Source organism: Artemia sp. Qi Xiang Cuo, chromosome 2 (genome assembly GCF_049724085.1).
Source record: "Artemia sp. Qi Xiang Cuo chromosome 2, ASM4972408v1, whole genome shotgun sequence".
Taxonomy (NCBI): domain Eukaryota; kingdom Metazoa; phylum Arthropoda; class Branchiopoda; order Anostraca; family Artemiidae; genus Artemia; species Artemia sp. Qi Xiang Cuo.
The window spans coordinates 36,561,314-36,574,071 of NC_142795.1; the positions used below are offsets into that span (position 1 = coordinate 36,561,314).

At 35.7% G+C, this 12,758-nt stretch overlaps 1 protein-coding gene across 1 annotated transcript in view; it reads left to right on the forward strand.

The window, feature by feature from the left end:
* Positions 1 to 12,758, forward strand: part of LOC148955186 (glutamate receptor ionotropic, kainate 1-like) — a 133,557-nt gene that overhangs the window by 82,028 nt on the left and 38,771 nt on the right. The window contains exon 3 of the mRNA XM_089106500.1: positions 8,644 to 8,895. Coding sequence (XP_088962626.1) covers positions 8,644 to 8,895 — 252 coding nt within the window. The remainder of the gene's footprint in view (positions 1 to 8,643; positions 8,896 to 12,758) is intronic.

Consider the following 12,758-nt stretch of genomic DNA (forward strand, 5'->3'; position numbering starts at 1 on the left):
GGCGGGTTGGTCTGCCTATTAAAATATAAATTAGTCCCGCTATCACCTGTGTGTTATCGTGAATGTGAATATTTCATTGAAATCCGTTTTGCTAACCTAGTTATTATTAATGTATACCTCCCTTGCGAACAAAGATCCTTTTCCTCTCTAACAAAGTATACTAAGGTATGTGCATCACCAAAGACCCGTCTGGTTAGTGTTGAGAGTAATGGATTAGGTAGGATCCTGTTAGGTGATATGAACTGTGAGATAAACTCTACCTCAACACGGACTGATTTATTTTTGGATTCGCTACCTAATGGCTATCGGGTTTTGGATTAAGATGCATCCCATTCATACATACATAATAGCGGTTCATTGACTGATATTGATCACTGTGTTGTTTCTTCTGGCGTTTCAATTAGCGATATTCACATTGACCAGGATACACATGATTATGACCCTCTGCCTCTTTTAGCCAGTGTCACCATCAAAAAGATTCTGACTGAACAGACCTTATGTACTAATTACAAACAGAGAATAGCCAAGAGAGACTGGAATAAAGCGGACTGGCCTCTATATCTATGAACCCTTGCTCTTCTTTTATCTACGATTAAAGTTACATTTAATATACTCTGTACCAGTGTTATATCCTCACAAGCTCGAGTCCAGCTCAATATATATTACAGCCAGATTGTTTCCTGCTTGAAAAAAGCTGAAGAAGTGGCTGTCCCGCTTTGTCGTTTTAAGCTTAAGACTAGAGGTTCAATATGGAACTGATCCTGATTTAAAAATTGTGAAAAATCAGTGCAAAATTGTGGCTTAGAATTTGGGTAGCGTGTGTCCGCCCTTTAAGGGGTCACCTTTTTGATATTAAACAGAAAACGAAGTTGGAGTTTAAACGTTATCTTCGCAAAGTAATGTACAATTGTGTGGAATTTCCGAAGACCTCTAGTCAGTGGAAACAAGTGATTAATGTTGCGAAATTTGATTCACCTCCTAATGCCGAACGGATCCCTAATGCCTCTTGGATTAATAATTATAATAAGATTTTTAATATTATGAATTATGCGGTTCACTCTCAGTTTGTTAGCCTCTGTTCTTATGTATTACCTGCGAAAATTTATCAAGGCCACGTGCCTCCCGTTTCTGCTGACCGTGTGGTTCGTTGTGTTAAGAATTTAAAATCTAAATCATGTGATATTGATGGTATTAGTGTTTTTCATCTTCATATTGATTCGAAAGAATTGATTTATCATTTGCAGTTATTATTTCAAATTTGTCTATGTACGTCTTTGGTGCCTCATTCTTTTTTGTGAGTGTCACATCAATCCTTAAACATGGGAAGGATCCGACTAATTGCGCATCATATAGGCCAATTCCGACGGTAGTCTGTTGGTTGACCAGAGTTTTTGAATGTGTTCTGCTTCCTGAAATTCTTCCAAAAGTTGATTATCTGTCGAACCAATTTGGGTTTAAACCATATGTAGGATGCCAACATGTGCATCGAATTCTTACTTCTTTTTTAATTCAAGCACAAAAAGATGGATCTGAAGTTCATTTATGTGCGTTAGATATTTCAAAAGCTTTTGATTCGGTTTGTCACAGCCAACTATGGTATTCTCTTACCCAGCTTGGAGTGAATTCATCTGTTATATGTGTCCTTCGTTTTTGGTATGCAAATTCATATGTTCGACTTCGGTCAGGAGAGATCTTTTTTGGTAATATTCCTATTAAGTCTGGACTTACGCAGGGAGGGGTTCTGTCACCATACCTTTTTAATGCTTGTTTATACCCTGTGCTTTCTCGTATTTTTCCGTCGTTTTTTAAGGGTCTAACTAATTTATCGTATATTGCTTATGCAGATGATTTATTACTTAATAGCCATTCAAAATTCACCTTAGCTAAGTCTACCCAGTTTGTTTCTAAGCTTTTGGAAAAAATTGGCCTCGTGCTTAATGCTGAAAAATGTGAGTATTTAGTTTTCACTGCTAAAAACCCAAGTAGTGATTTGGGTTGTAGTTTTTTTCAGTTAAGCTGGCTCCTGCGTTGCGTTGGCTCGGGGTTAGTATCTGCTCTTCTATTTCAGCTATCCGTGCTAGTGCACTTGCAGATATTAAGAATAAGCTTAAAGCAGGTTATGCTAAAATTGTCCTAAATCGCGGCCGACATTCTCGTAAGGCATTGGCTAAACTCTATCCTACATATTGCGACCATTCCATTCTTTTTCTATCAGGTTTGCGCCCATTCTTTAATACTAGTGATACGCATGTTATTAGAGTTTTGCAATATTCAGCTGCATATTGCGACCATTCCATTCTTTTTCTATCAGGTTTGCGCCAATTTTTTAATAATAGTGATATGCAGGATATATTAGAGTTTTGTATTTCCGTTATTGTAAATATCTTTTGTATTTGCCTCGTTGGCATAGAAACCGTTAGATTATTCAAATGTTTAATGCAACTGATATATTGACGTCATATAATAAGTTGAGCTCTAAGTTCAAAGATGAGGCCTGCAAGTAGTTGGGTCCTTTTCACCCTCTTTTGCGATTGTTCTGATTTGCATTTGTAGTTCTTTGTATTGATATTGTTTTGCATGTGTTTTGTTTTGTATGTCTTTACCTTTTATTTGATTTTGTTACTCCACTTTTTATAATGTTAGTGGGTCAAAATAAATTGTTATTATTATTAAAAGGAAAAGTCTTTGGTATATATGACGTCATACGAGGTTATATTTGATTTTAATGATATCCGGGTTGCTGCAGTAGCTAGCAACATAGGAAGAGACAATCACGTCCAATGTTAAGAAATATAATAACCCATATCTCCTAAAAATAGCGTCAGATCAAAACAAAAAGTAAACCATTAGAACTGCCTAGTCCGAAACCCTTATATACGAAAATTTCTGTCCCTTGACTTGAAAAGAAAGGGATATGTCTTGGCTTGAAAATCAAGAAAATTGGCAGCTACTACAGCATTCTGCCTAAGCGACATCTTTTTTTTCTCTCTGTTTTTCTTTTCCACAGATTGCTTGGCACTGGAATATCGTAGAGAGTTTTTCAATGCCTCAATTTAAAGTTACAATAAAGAACAAACTCCCAGCCCATAGTAACTAAAATAAGATAGTAATTTCATGTTCAAGATTGATTAATGATGTTATAATCGTAGGTTGTAGCCAGGTCCTCTCTTATTATTCCAATTAAGAAAAATCTATAGGCTTTTTCCTGTTTGTAATACAGTAAGGATTTTAGTAAAGGGACGACAGCAGCAATGAAAATGATGATGACGGTGACGACGTCAGGTTACATCTACAATAAAGCATACTGTTTGATTACTGTCATTAAATTTAAAATGTGAACTAGGTATCAAAAAATTTGCGGTAACGAAATATAAATAAAAACCGAGGCAGTTGAATATTGTCCAAAACTCTAACAAATAGAGTCTTGATAACAATAGATACATAAAAAGAATTACATTTCGATGCTTATTCAAAATATATAAAATTTATCAAGTTTAACGCTATCTATCAGAAGTTACGAGCCTGAGAAAATTTGCACAATTTTTGAAAAAGGGGGAAAGCACCCCCAAAAATCAAGTGATCTTAATGAAAATTACACCATCAGATTCAGCATATCAGATAATCCTACTGTAAAGGTTCCAAGCTCCTATATACAAATATGTGGAACACGAATGCGTGTTTATTTGTTTGTTTTCCCCAGGGATGATCGTATCGAATCAATGATCCTAGAGGATCGTGAGAGGGCTCATTTGATCGGAAATTGAAAGTTCTAGTGCTCTTTTTAGGTGAGATAAAACTTTGGGGGGCAACTAGCCCTCCTTCCTCGCCCCTTGTCACCCGATCAAAATTTTGAGATAGCCATTTTGTTCAGAATAGCAGAAATATCTAATATCTTGGTCTTTGAGGATGACTTGGCCCCCCACATTCCACTCGGGAAGGGCTACAAGCTATGAATTTTGTCCATCATTTACATTAATTAAAAAAACCTTTCCGAAAAGAAGTTTTTCAAAAAAGGTAAAGGCCATATTAAACTTAAGATCAGAAAAAATAAAAACCTACAATAACTCAAACTCAAAACATCCATAAATTACTATTAAAAAATAATTGGAACCAAAAACGATCAGAAATAAAATAAATAATCATAGCAAAAAAGTATACAACAGGTAATACTATAAATGTATAAATAAATCTCAAAAGGAGTAAAGCTTAAATTGAATATGCAAATCAAGTTTAAGACGAAAAAAAAAATTTTGCTATTGAAGTATAAATGAAACCCAAAACAAACAGAAGTTAAATAAACAATCCTAGCAAACAAACATGCAATAGGTACTAATATAAATGAATAAATAAATCTTAAAACGAGTGAAGCTTAAATTGAATATGCAAATCAAGCTTGAAACGAATAAAAACCACTACAGACATGAGTTTCGGTACTGCCTTCTTCCCTCACTGTAGAATTCTAAAACCTACTGAAATTTCCAACTTACTGTATTTTCAAACTTATGTGAACTGACCCTCGTTGCCCGTGCCCCCTCCCCAAAAATAATTATTAACGATATTTATTTCAAACTTTGCTCAGTTGTCACATTAGCGGTTGTCCATTTTCTATCCCCCTCTCTCTAGGGAGCCAATAGACGATAACCTTAGGTGGGTCCTCGGTGTAAAAGAACACTTTTGGTGAAGGGCGCTAGTTGGTTTGTTTTGTGTTTTCGATCAGTAATAATAGTGCATTGATATAATAAACACTTATGTCTTGTTGTAAAAGTGAGGATAAAAAACTTGAGACGGTGTGTACATGATAGAGTTATTGTAGTATTGAATGTTCACAAAGACGAGTATCTGAAGCACGATACAAGCCCTAATGGAGACATCATATGGAAATGCATGTGTGCGCTATCATACAAGAGAGAGATTAGGGAAGAAGAAAACAGGTATATTTCTCTAGCAATGTAAAAAAATACATTTTTTGTATATTTCGAAACTGTTACCTATGTAAAAATAATGTTAGTAATAGACAATGAAGTCACACGCAAAATTAAAAGGGCATTAGCAGATAATATCTCTAACGAATATAAAGACGAATGGATGAAAAGTGAAGCACCTGCAACCGTTGACATTGCTATTGATGGTGTACCAGCAGATGCAGTCATTGAATCCAATAGTACCAATGACGAACCGCATGATGAGCTTGTAGGTGAAACTTTGATAATAACAGTGTCCGACCCAAAACGGAATAGTGAAAATTGTACTGGTTATGAAGTAACAGAAGAGAATAACTTCCCCGTCAAGAGAAGATATGATGAGTTATGCTTTGGAACTGATTCTAAACATCCAAAGTCATTCAACGATATGAATATTATGTAATATTGTATATAAAATTATATATGATTAATTTATTTTTAACAAACAGAAAAACAAAACCAAAGTGTGTTTGTTTCTTTAATATTTTATTTTACATGAACTGTCATTACAAATAAACTTACGTGAATGTCGTTAAGAAAAAAAACGCAATCCGTTGTCTCGAAAAGGAAAAATTGGCAGTCACGATTCTTATTACGTGAACTGTTATTACAAAAAAGTGACTTGGATTTTATTAAGGAAAAACCCGTCTATTATCTTGAAAAAGACTAAAAATTGGCTGTCACGAATCATTACAACTATGTTTGTTTCTTTAACGTTTTGTGTTACGTGAACTGTCATTACAAGAACGTCACGTGAATGTCGTTAAGAAACAAAAAACCATTCCATTGTCTTCAAACACGAATCACTAGTGAGTGTTTGGTGCGTATGGATGATTTTGGTGTGTGTTGTTTGTGTGTATTTGGTGTGTGTATGTATGTGTGTGCATGTTTAGAGTGTGTTTTTGGGTACGTGTGTGTTTTTTGTGTGTCTTTGGTGGGTGTGTTAATTGCGTGTTTCTGTCGTATGCTTGGTGTGTGTATGTTTTGCGTGTATTTGGTGTTTTTGTGTGTGTTTGGTGTCTTTGTTTGGTGTGTGTGTGTTTTTGATTTGTGTCTTTTAGTGTATGTGTGTTTGGGATGTGTGTATTTTTGTTTGGTGTGTTTTAGTTTTCAGGCTGCCTGGGAGTATAATACCCTTTCAACAGTTCTCAGGAGAGGGCCAAAATTTTATCGAGCAAAATTAAGAGGTTAAACCCGGCATCCTCCGGAAATTCATTCACTTCTTTTGAAGAAACTCTCATAGAGAGTTTTAAAATATGGTCCGAAAATGTTTTGTAAAAGCTAAAGCGTCCCCTCCACCTTCCCATATGAGAATCTGCCGGCTTAAACCTAAATGATGATGTGAAAAATGTACCATATTCTAAATATGCCATACTCTAAAGCTGGTAGTTTCATTAGACAAATGATCTCTAAATTGGTTAATTTTTATGGACTGTATTTATGGGTCCATTTTAGGAATGGTATACTGCACACCTATATTGCCTCTGAGACTCGGATGTTCAATAAGTGCCTTTTCAATTTTTGTTCGATGTCATTCTGGTCATGTTCGTGCCAAAATCATTGTGTCACGGGTCAAAATGCCTGAACGTGGTAATTTCCTGTAGTGTTATCTATTTTTCAACTATCTAGGAGCTCTTTTCGTAATACAACTTATTTTTCATAGCAGAACAACGTTCCAGTTAAGGTTGGTCCTAAAGAGCCATTTTCAAATCCTGGAACTAAAGTTACTACCACTTCAGAAGGAATAAAAATATTACAGTTAAAACTGGCATGATTTCATCAGCTAATCTAAGGCAAGTCAATCTTGTTGAAACTTCAAAAATCAAATATCTTTGAAAAGATGCAGTATGAAAAGACATCAAAAATGAAGTTTTTTTGTATAAAGTGATTCTATTTTAATTTGTTTATTTTTTAATTAAAAAAAGCACTAGAATTTTTAATTTCCATACGAATGAGCCCTCTCGTAAACTTCTAGAACCAAGGGTCGATACAATCACATCTGGGAAAAAGAAAAAAACAAACAAATAAACACTCATCCATGATCTTTCTTCTGGCAAAAAATACCAAATTCCACATTTTTGCAGATAGGAGCTTAAAACCTCTACAAGATTAAGATTCTCTGATACGCTGAATCTGATGGTGTGATTTTCATTAAGGTTCTATGACTTTTAGGGGATGTTTTCCCCTTTTTTCCAAAACAAGGCAAACTTTCTCAGGCTCGTAACTTCTTATGGGTGTAATTAAACTTTATGAAATTTATATATTTAAAATCAGCTTAAAAATTCAATTCTTTTGATGTATCGATTGGTATCAAAAATCCGTTTTTTAGAGTTTCGGTTTATATTGTCACTCTTGCTCTTATTGAGACGAGTCGCTCATACAGTTTGTTACCGTGAACTGTTTGACCAAATAAGAAAAATCAAGTTTTTACAATTGAAGTTAAGAAAAAACATTCAAACTTAAAGTGAAGAAAAATTATTTTCTTCAGGGGTGCTTCCGCCTCCTCAATCCCTTACGCTGTACGCTAAAGTATTACATTTTAGCCCAATCCTTTAAGAACGACTCTTAAAACACAAGGGCCGTTTAGTTGGAATAAGAAGCTTCCATAAAGTAATAAAAAACTTTTACGGAAGGAGCAAGCCATCTCGCGATCTTTTAGGACCAGTGATTTGAAAGGATCCCCCTGAGAAAAAAAACAAACAAAAGCAATAAACATGCATCCGTGATCTTTCTTCTGGCAAAAAAATTGGAAATTCTACATTTTTTTTATTAGGTGGGAGCTTGAAACCTCTACAGAAAGGTTCTTTGCTAAGTTGAATCTGATGATACGATTTTCATTAAGATTCCTGAACTTTTTTGTGTGTTCCCACTCTGGCAAAAAAATTGGAAATTCTACATTTTTTTTTATTAGGTGGGAGCTTGGAACCTCTACAGAAAGGTTCTCTGCTAAGCTGAATCTGATGATACGATTTTCATTAAGATTTCTGAACTTTTTGGGTGTGTTCCCACTCTTTTTTGAAAACCACGGAAATTTTATCAGGCTCGTAGCTAATATTAAACTTAATGAGTCAATATTATATATATTACTAATATTAAACTTAATGAACTGTATATATTTGGAACAAGATAAAAATCCAATTCTTTTGATATATCTATTGTAATAAAAATTCCGTCTTTTAGAGTTTCAGTTACTATTGGACCGAATAGCTCCTTAATTACAATTCGTTACCACAAATTTTTTGATTCAAGTCCTTTTAATGCACAATAATGCTCGTTGTTTAACGAAAAAGCGAGGCCAGGGATAGATGTAGTAATTAAGAGGCTTTTCCACGACATTTGGTTAAGAGGAGGGTCTCAGTCTTGATTAGGAGAACTAAGGAGAGAGAGAAACTAGAATCTCTTTGGAACCAAGTATCTTGATCTTGGAAAATTCACAAATCTCGGTGATATGTCCCCGCAACTAAAATAAAGAAAACAAATTTTTTTTCTTCTAAATGACATCACTAATATCTATTGAGGTTTGCATTTCAATTTAACTTCTCTGATTTTACCACTCTTTCTGGTAATTACTTCTTTACATTACCTATTCTCCTCGAATACACAAGTTTTCATAAAATAAAATTAAAGTTCCCAACAAAATAAAATTTCTTGGTTTGTTATTTTCCTTTTTTTCATTTTCTAGTTTGTCGTCAAATTCGCAATGGAGTGCATGCCATTCTTGGACCTTCAGACCCTTTTCTTGGCTCTCATGTACAATCAGTATGTGATGCCTTAGATATTCCTCACTTAGACGCACGGCTTGATATAAACAGTGAGAAAAAAGAATTTTCAATTAACATATATCCGGCACCAAATTCCTTAAATAAGGCATTTCAAGACATCATGGACTTCTTTAACTGGACCAAAGTAGCAATAATCTACGAAGATGATTATGGTGAGTGAAGTTTTTTGGTGCAATTTGAACTCTTCTACAAAGTATTTTTCTTACGTAGCTTCTTTCTTGTAAAATCGTAGTTTTATTGTCAGTCCTTTGGTATCAGTCTCTGTCTTTCATTTTCCATTAGCTGCATCACTCTTTGGTTACATTTTGTGTTTGATTACTGATACAACGAAGTTTAGGAGTCAGTAAAAGACTAAAAGATATTTACCCCCTAATAGAGTCTTAACATTGCTTTTTCCTCAATTCCTTGAAAATAATGGCAAAGAAACCGTATTTTTCCTTTTTTTTTTTTTGTTTTTTTTTTTACCACGGAAGTCACAATTTTATTTTGATTTTCGCTAATCATTGGATAAATGGTGAAATATTTTCACCTTACATCGTCAACATTACTATACTAAATAAAAAAAACAAGTTTTTTTTTAACTGAAAGTCAGAACCGACGTTTATACTTAAAACGAACAGAAAATATTCTTTATATGAAAGGGGCTGTCCCTTGCTCAACTCCCCGCTCTTTACGCTAAAATTTGACTATTTCTCACAATTCTGCTTTATAAAACAGTAAAAACTTTAATATAAAGAGCTGGAAACTTTAATATAAAGAGCGGGAAACATGAAGAAACTTAAATATAACTTACTACCCTTACCCTGAGGGGTATAGGGGGGGGGGTTGTCATCCTCAAAAACAAAATTTCCAGACCTTTAAACTACGTTGAACACGTTGGCCATATCAATGTTGCCGTATCAAAATGGTCATATCAAAATGTTGATCGGAAATGTTTGGGGAACTGATGGACGTGGGGGGGGATTGATTCTCCCTCCAATTCCTTTAGACTCTTAAATAGGGCAATAACCCTCTCAATTACCAATTGAATGATCCCTTTTTGAAGTTTCTACAACAACACTTTCAATAAAAACCTTATATGTCCCTAGGGCATATCTTACAACCTTTGCCCTGGGGGCTGTGGGGGGTTTGTCATCCTCAGGCATAATTTCCAGACCTTTAAACTACGTTGAACAAAATGGCTATCTCAAACTTTTGATTGGATGTGTTTGGGGAAATGGTGGACGTGAGAGGGGGGTTTGTTGCCCTTCTGTCACTTTCGACTATTCAATAGGGCACTAGCCCTTGCAATTTCCAATCGAATGAACCCTTTTTGAAGTTTCTACGACAACACTTTCTATTAAAACCTTATATCCCCCCCAGGGCATAACTTACACACCCTGTTCTGAGGATTGTGGGGGGGGGGTCATCCTCAAATAACTAACTTCCAGAACTTTCAACTACGTTAAACAAAATGGCTTTCTCAAATTTTGATTGAATGTGTTTGGGAAAATAGTGGGCATGAGAGGGGGGTTAGTTGCCCTCCAATCACTTTCGACTACTAAAAAGGGCACTAGCCCCTTCAAATTCCAATGGAACGGGCCTTTTTTGAAGTTTTTATGACAACACTTTCTATAAAAATCTTATATGCCCCCAGGGCATCACTTACAACCCTTGCCCTGAGGGCTGTGGTGATAGTATCATCCTCAAAGACTTAACTTTTGAATCTTTCAACTACGTTGAACAAAAATCCTATCTCAAAATTTTTATTGGATGTGTTTGGGTAAACCGTGGGCATGAGAGTTTGGTTATCTTGCCCTCCAATCACTTTCGACTAATAAAAATGGCACTAGCCGTTTCAATTTTTAATCAAATGAGCTCTTTTTAAAGTTTCTACGACAACGCTTTCTATAAAAACCTTTGATGCCCCCCAGGGCACAACTTACAACCCTTGCTCTTTCGGGGGGGGGGGTTCATCCTCAAAGACACAATTTACAGATCTTTCAACTACGTTGAACAAAATGGCTATCCTAAAATTTTAATTGGATGTGTTTGGGAAAATGGTGGGCGTGGAATTATTGTTGGTTGCCCACCAATCACTTTCGGCTATTAAAAAGGGCACAAGCCCTTTCAATTTCCAATTAAATAAGCCATTTTCGAAGTTTCTACGACAACTCCTTCGATACGAAGTGCCCTAGTCTAAAGGAAACCAAAAATAAAAAAAATACATTGTGCCCACATTGTTCTTTACTTAGGCAGCGCTGTTGCGCTGCCTATGACTTCTGTTCGTTTTGGATTTCATTTATTTTTCGATGCTGACGATGCTGACTAGTTTTACGTTTAATCTGCAAACAAAGATTAGAATATTGGAAGCTACAGTGCTGATAGTGGTCAATTTTGGTTCTGAAGCATGGGCGCTCCAAAAAACAAGGGAAGACTTGCTAGATATCTTCCAGAGAAATTGCCTACGAATTGCTTTAGGTACCCGGCTGACTAAGAGTATTTCAAACAGTAGGCTGTGCGAAAAGTGCGGTTCAATTCTACTTTCTAGGGCTATAATGAGAGAAAGGTTGAGATGGCTAGAGCACATTTTGCGGATAAAGGTTGACAGATTGCCAAAGATTGTCTTTTTCATCCAACCGTCTAGGGCTGCACGGAAAGCAGGTTGTCTGCAGATTAGGAGAGAGGATGTTGTACAGAAATATTTAAGGGGAACGGGAGCTTCCTGGGAGGGTATAAGGAGGAAACCTTTGAATAGATTAGGATGGAGGAAGAGCGTGCTTAGCTGTGTGGGCCTCAGGTGGCTTGGTGCTGCGTTGAGTCGTTACTAGTAGCAGTAGTATTTTTTTTAGTTTACTGCGTCTATAATGTTTTTCCTAGTCTAGGTTTGGGTAATGGGAGTTTTTCACGATTTGTGCTTTAAGAGAATTATCCTCCTATGCCGATGCAGATATATCTTACAAAAAAAAAATACCCCGAGTATGGCATTAAGGATTAAACCGATTTTTAGTGTATAGATAAAAGTTACCCGTTTCGGTTGTAGCCGCGGGATCCCTTCTCCCTAGCCTTGTATCGAGCATGGTAGCCTGGGGTGGCGATTGAGCAATAGCGATTCAAGATTTCCTTAGGTTATAAGAAAGTACCTTACAAGTCATAACACGGATATGCTCTTTTCCATAGGGAGTGGAGTATAAGCCTCAGTATTAGTGTAGGCCCCTTCGAAGCTTATAACACTGGTGGCAGCAATTCAAACTTTTGTTTCAAAATATACAGACTAGTTTAGTCTATACTAGCACATTCGATGGGTACCGATGGCTCAAGTACTTATTGAAATTGTTTTGCAGGGAACTCATTATTCTAATATGTAAATGAAAGAAAATAAGGATTAAATGTTTGTCGATGAAGTGCATCATCCCTCTCCTAAAAGACAAAAGTGTAAGGTGAGAAAAATTAAATATTTATGTTCTGTTCAAAATATCCGTGGTTTTTCTAACCGAGAATCATTGCAGGAAACAAATTCCCAGGCACCCCATCCCTCGGGACGGTCAAGCCAATGAGAAGGAAGAGATTTCAAACTGCTCCTTTTATTTAAAAATACATTTCTTTTATTTGTTCATTTAGCATAAAAAATTACAAATTTTGAAAAATATCTTTTTTGCTTCTTCATTCGAAAATTAAAAAGTCTTGCCCCTCCTACAGTTTTATCGTAAATTGGTGCCACTGATTACCAAACTGAAAAAGTCTGAGGACCGAAATCCTGGGCCAGCTGCTTTAGGAAGCTTAGCCCCGACATTACAAACCTTTGAGTCCCGAAATAAGCAAATTACTGTGCTAATTTTAGATTTCAAACGAGTACCAAAGACCCGATTTTAGTGGAAGCCTTTTCTTTCAACAAATTTGGTCTCTTTTATTTATCTTGAAAGTTTAAAAAAATATATATTACGTACGTAACCCCCTGAGATTATCAAAACAGATACAGGCTTATATTTCCACTTCCCGGGTACTTGTTAGTTAAGGAAACACACTCAAGAATTAC